The 6,598-nt window shown below is 40.6% G+C and overlaps 1 protein-coding gene across 5 annotated transcripts in view; it reads left to right on the forward strand.

Annotated features, from left to right (window-relative positions):
• Positions 1-2,959, forward strand: part of LOC132883181 (zinc finger protein 883-like) — a 137,790-nt gene extending 134,831 nt beyond the window's left edge. For 4 of the 5 annotated variants that reach the window (XM_060916471.1, XM_060916473.1, XM_060916472.1 and 1 more), the window contains one exon: positions 87-2,959. In XM_060916471.1, coding sequence (XP_060772454.1) covers positions 87-1,495 — 1,409 coding nt within the window. In that variant the 3' untranslated portion in view covers positions 1,496-2,959. The remainder of the gene's footprint in view (positions 1-86) is intronic. The other variant, XM_060916475.1, reaches the window with a different exon arrangement.
• The last annotated feature ends 3,639 nt before the right edge of the window (positions 2,960-6,598 follow it).

The following is a 6,598-nucleotide window of genomic DNA, read 5'->3' on the forward strand; positions in this document are numbered from 1 at the left end:
AGTTTTAGGGTTAGTGTTGTTAGATTTTATAATCTTGTTGCATTTCATGTTCAATTTCTGATATTTTTTTCCTTTTACTTCTCCAGAAGTAAAGAATGCTCTGCTGCAAGTTTTCTCCTGCTTCAAATGTCCTCATTCCTATGCATCTCAAATTTACCTTGACAAACACATCCAGAGATGCCATTATAAAGAGTATGAGAGACTGCAGGAATCAAGAGAGATTAAATATGAGCTTCAGATCCCCTCCAAATGCTCTAGTAGTCAGCCAACATCAACTGACACTTCTCACAGTGATCTCCAGAAGGGAATTCACCACTGCTCAGACTGTGGAACGAGTTTCGGTCATCAGAATGCACTCAAGACCCACCAGTGCAGTCACACAGGAAAGAAGCCGTATCACTGCTCACAGTGTGGAAAGAGTTTTCCTCATCAGAGTAATCTCCAACGACACCAGCGTATTCACACAGGAGAGAAGCCGCATCATTGCTCACAGTGTGGAAAGAGTTTTACTCAGCAGAGTCATCTCCAAACACACCAGCGCATTCACACAGGAGAGAAGCCGTATCACTGCTCACAGTGTGGAAATAGTTTTACTCAACAGAGTCATCTCCAACAGCACCAGCGCATTCACAGAGGAGAGAAGCCACATCACTGCTCACAGTGTGGAAAGAGTTTTACTCGTCAGAGTAATCTCCAACAACACCAGCACATTCACATAGGAGAGAAGCCATTTCACTGCTCACAGTGTGGAAAGAGGTTCACTCATCAGAGTGATCTCCAACGACACCACCGCATTCACACAGGGGAGAAGCCGTTTCACTGCTCACAGTGTGGAAAGAGTTTTCCTTATCGGAGTAATCTCCAACAACACCAGCGCATTCACACAGGAGAGAAGCCGTATCACTGTTTACAGTGTGGAAAGAGTTTTATTCGTCAGGGTGATCTCCAAAAACACCAGCGCATTCACACAGGAGAGAAGCCATATCGCTGTTCACAGTGTGGAAAGAGTTTTACTCATCGGAGTAACCTCCAACAACACCAGCGCATTCACACAGGAGAGAAGCCGTATCACTGCTCACAGTGTGGGAAGAGTTTTTTTCGTCAGAGTGATCTCCAAAAACACCAGCGCATTCACACAGGAGAGAAGCCATATCACTGCTCACAGTGTGGAAAAAGTTTTAATCATCAGAGTGAACTCCAACCACACCAGCGTATTCACACAGGAGAAAAGCCATATCACTGCTCACAGTGTGGGAAGAGTTTTACTCAGCAGAGTGCTCTCCAACAACACCAGCGCATTCACACAGGAGAGAAGCCATATCACTGCTCACAGTGTGGGAAGAGTTTTACTCAGCAGGGTGCTCTCCAACGACACCAGCGCATTCACAAAGGAGAGAAGCCGTATCACTGCTCACAGTGTGGGAAGAGTTTTATTCAGCAGAGTCATCTCGAAACACACCAGCACATTCACACAGGAGAGAAGTCGCATCACTGATCAGTGTGGAAAGATGTTTACTTATTATTCAGTTACATTTAAGACCTACAAGTGCACTAACTCAGACACTGCATGATTTTAAAGTTACCGATTTAAATATGGTTATTACTCCACTTTTGGCTGAAAATGACCTGTACTTTGAACTTTATTGTTCATATTATGACTTTTAAAATATGTAACCATATAGTGATGTTTAAAACAAGACTATTAATCTTTTTCTTTTGATCTTTAGTCATTAATTACCACCATACAAGTAATGATTTAACTACAGCACTATCAGTGTACTGATAGTACATTAAACTACTGATCAGTAATAATTCCATGAACAAGCACTGCAGTACTATGTTTAACAAATGTGGATCAAACTAAATGAGTATGGAGCATTTAAATGAAGCTTGTCCAGCTATATGCATCAGCCTTGTCTAACTGGTAGAAGAGAAGGCATCGCAGTTATTTATAATGATAATCTAGGACTCATACAAAAACCTGAACAAAAATTCAGTATGTTTGAAGTTCTTTATACAAACACATGTAGCCAAACAAAATAAGTCTCTCCAGTTGATTCAGCCAATTATTATTTACAGACCCATGGTCTATATTCTGAATTTGTGGATTTCATCTCGAACCTGATTGTTTCTTTAGACAAAGAATTGATTGTTGGAGACTTTAATATTCATTTTGATCACCTGAGAACAGCATTCGTGTCCATTCTAGGTTCAGTAGGGGTTAATCAGAATGTCATAGGACCTACTCATAATGATGGTCACACTCTCAATCTAATGCTTGCATTTTAATTCAATATAGAAAATATAAGTCACACTTCCACAGTATGACGCTACCTCAGATCATTACCTCATCTCCTTTAAAATGTCTTAGCAATAATGTATGCACCTTGCCACACCACAATAAATCAGGTGAACACAATTTTTAGACCTGGAATTTAAATTGGGATGAATGGCAAAGGTTTCTTTTGTTGTTTTGTTGGATACCCATTTTTTATATTTCGTATTCCAGACAACAGAGTTCCCTTAAACTCTGAAGGAGGCTTCAACTTGCTGTGGACTAATAAGTCTCCTAAATTTTGATTTCTCTGAAAAGCAGATATTTTGTAATTTCCCAGCACCGGGGAATTTTTATTGATCATATTGAAATTCTGCTTTACTTTTGTATTGATCTCCACACCGATCTTTGAGTAGGTGGGAGAGAAGGGGATCATTTCTTTGTCATCCCTGACTTTGATTTCCTGAAAGAATTTAAGGATCTTTTGAAGAAAAGACTGGGAGGAATCCCTGGATCTTAGTGTGCTAAACAATGTTCTTGTGGCTTCCCAAGAATTCTCCTTCCTTGAACAAATTTTCTAAAATCTGAGTAGCTGGCACTTTACTATTCCCCTGAAGGTGAAAGCTCCTATGTAGTAGTGCATGAGTATCAGTTTCTTTGAAATAAACCTTAATGTCCAATGTACCAGTGTTGTTGAAATCTGGGTCCTTGAATGTAACAGTATAAATTGACATTCTTTATCAAGGTTATATTTAATTTTGATCGAGGGGTGATGGCCTTGAGCAAAGGTTTTAAAGTTCTCCTCTGTGTCCTCCCAGTAACCCCATATATCCAAAAATCTAAAGCAATGCTTGGGTTTTATGAGGTTAACGGACAGGGCCATTTCCTCCCGTGCAGCCATGTAAATGTTGGCATAAGACCGTGGAAACTATTTACCCATTGCCGTTCCCTTGATTTGCAAGTAATGCTCCAAATCGAATTCAAAATCATTACGTGTCAAATTAATTTCCAATAATTGTAGAATTAAGTCATCATCTTTTACTGTCAGGGTAACAGCTGAATTGTTCCCGTACTGCCCTGAGGCCTGATTTGGTTTCAAGGTTTGTGTATAAGCTGTCAATATCTATCGTGTATAAAAAGACTTCTCTCAGGATTGTCGCTTTTCCAATTTTCTCAGTGAAATCATAGGTGCCCTTAACGTAGCTAGGGTGTTTGATAGAGATATAGGGTGTAGGAAATGCTCTATGTATTTGGCCACCCTGCATGTCTCGCTCCCGCAGTCTGACACTATTGGATGTCTGGGTGGAATTTCAAAGGGGATAGGGGATGTTCCACATTTTTGGGTCTTTGTGGATTTTAGGTATTCAGTAAAACAACCTCTGTCTCAGATAGTCCTGCCCTAAGAGATATTTGCTTATATATATATATATATATATATATATATATACACTAGTGCATCTCAAAAAATTAGAATACCATGAAAAAGTTCATTTTTTCATAATTTAATTCAAAAAGGTAAACTTTCATATATTCTATATTCATTACATGTAAAGTGAAATATTTAAAGCCTTTTTTGTTTTAATTTTGATGATTATGGCTTATAGCTCATGAAAATCAGAAATCCAGTATCTCAAATTATTAGAATATTCCCTAAGATCAATCAAAAAAAAGGATTTACAATACAGAAATGTCCAACTTCTGAAAAGTATATTCATTTATACACTCAATACTTGGTTGGGGCTCCTTTACCATGAATTACTGTATCAATCCGGTGTGGCATGGAGGTGATCAGTCTGTGGCACTGCTGAGGTGTTATTGAAGCCCAGGTTGCTTTGATAGTGGCCTTCAGCGTATCTGTATTTTTGGGTCGGGTGTTTCTCATCTTCCTCTTGACAATACCCCATAGATTCTCTATGGGGTTCAGGTCAGGCAAGTTGGCTGGCCAATCAAACACAGTAATATCATGGTCAGCAAACCATTTGGTAGTAGTTTTGGCACTGTGGGTAGGTGCTAAGTCCTGCTGGAAAAGGAAATCAGCATCTCCAAAAAGCTCGTCAGCAGACGGAAGCATGAAGTGCTCTAAAATCTCCTGGTAGATGGCTGTGTTGACTTTGGACTTGATAAAATACAGTGGAGCAACACCAGCAGATGACATGGCACCCCAAATCATCACAGACTGTGGAAACTTCACACTGGGCTTCAAACACCTTGGATTCTGTGCCTCTCCACTAAACCTTCCAGACTCTAGAACCGTGATTTCCAAATTAAATGCAAAATGTACCTTCATCTGAAAAGAGGACTTTGGACCACGTAGCAACAGTCCATTTCTTTCTCTCCTTAGCCCAGATAAGACACTTCTGACGTGGTCTCTGGCTCAGGAGTAGCTTGATATTAGGAATGCGAAAGTTGTATCCCCTTTCTTGAAGTTGTCTGTTCGTGATGGGTCTTGATACACTGACACCAGCCTCAGTCCACTCCTTGTGAAGCTCTCCCAAGTTCTTGAATCAACTTTTCTTGACTATCCTCTCAAGACTGCGGCCATCCCTGTTGCTTCTGCACCTTTTCCAGCCACCCTTTTCAGCAATGACCTTTTGTGGCTTACCCTCCTTGTGGAGGGCATTAGTGATCATCATCTGGACAACAGTCAAGTCAGCAGTCTTCCCCATGATTGTGGTTGTGTGTACTGAACTAGACCGAGAGATACACTGTGTTCATACTGTTTTACTCAAACTCGAAATGAAATATTCTAATATTTTGAGATTTTTTTTTTGTACTGTATGCCATACTGATTAAAATGTGAGTATCTAAGACACATCACTGCACCAGCCACTGTTTACATAAAAACAGATTTGAAACCCCTTTGTTTTACCAGAGAGATCCGTGTTATGGCCCACTCTCTGAAAAGTTGGAAACTGGCTAGCTGCAGCGCAGAGTCCAGAATAAGTCCACATAGCCACATCTCCATGAAGCACAAAACGGAAGATGAATGAAAGTCCCCTGCTTCTCCCCACCAGCAGCTGGAGTTCGAGTTTGTTGCACAATGACTCCACAGATCCAGGTGTGATAACCAGTATCTTCCAATATCAAGAATGTTTAAAAAAAAAAAATATATATATATATATATATATATATATATATATATATATATATATATATATATAAAATCATTTTTTTTACCCTCCAGTTAGAAGAAAACCCTAGATGAGGAGAGAATCTCTGGCACTGCTTCACATCCAAACAGGGCCCAGTAGGCACTGGCTAGTTAGGTTACATGGAGTATTCACATCCTAGCCTAGGCCAGGGCCATGTTGTGCACTGTCCTTCCATCAATGCCAGGCAGCCATCCCCATGTTGCATTTTTTTTCTTGGGGGGAGGCATTTTAAGATCATGGGTAGGGAAAGGGGAGACAGTTAAGGTTAGGGGGCTCAGTTGATGGGTTATGGTAAGGTTTTAGGGGTTGGGTTTACGTTTTGGCTGGGGAAGGGGTTGGGATTAGGGGTAGGGGCTAGAATTTGTGGTTAAGTTTAGGGGTGAAGAAGGGGATGATAATTTTTATGGTTTAGGAGTGAGGAAAGGGGATAAAAGGTTAAGGTTAGGAGAAGGGGTTAGGGTTAGCTTTAGAGTTAGGGTTAAGGGTTAACATGGGGTTAGGGATAGAGTTAGGATTAGGGTTTAGAGTTAGGAGTAGGGTTAGGGTAAGGTTGGGGCTGGAGGTTAGGGTTAAGGATTAGGGTTAGCATTAAGGGTCAGGAGTTAGGGTTGGACCTGACGACTTGTCCAGGGTGTACCCCGCCTTTCGCCCGTAGTCAGCTGGGATAGGCTCCAGCTTGCCTGCGACCCTGTAGAAGGATAAAGCGGCTAGAGATGAGATGAGATGAGTTAGGGTTGGGTTAGGGTTATAGCAACAAAGTGTTTCATATTAGGGTTATAGGGACACAAAGCAATTCAGAATAGGGATATAGCAGCACAAAGTGATTCAAAATAGGGTTATAGCAACAGAAATTGTTTTATATTAGGGCTGTAGCAGCACAAAATGTTTGATATTAGGGTTGTAGCAACAGAAAGTAATTTATATTAGGGTGATAGCAGCACAACATGTTTGATATTGGGGGTATAGCAACAGAAAGTGTTTCATATTAAGGCCCAGTCCCACAATACCAATAACTATAACTACAATATAATGATAACTATAAATAAATCAGGCCCCTGCAGTTTATGTGGTTGGTAGACTGATAACACCAGACTGATAACGATACCTATAGCCCAGGCCTGGGTTTATTAGTGTCGGTGAGATTGCTTCTGGAGCGATTTTTCCAGGCTTG

The sequence above is a fragment of the Neoarius graeffei genome, chromosome 3, assembly GCF_027579695.1.
Source record: "Neoarius graeffei isolate fNeoGra1 chromosome 3, fNeoGra1.pri, whole genome shotgun sequence".
Taxonomy (NCBI): Eukaryota; Metazoa; Chordata; class Actinopteri; order Siluriformes; family Ariidae; genus Neoarius; species Neoarius graeffei.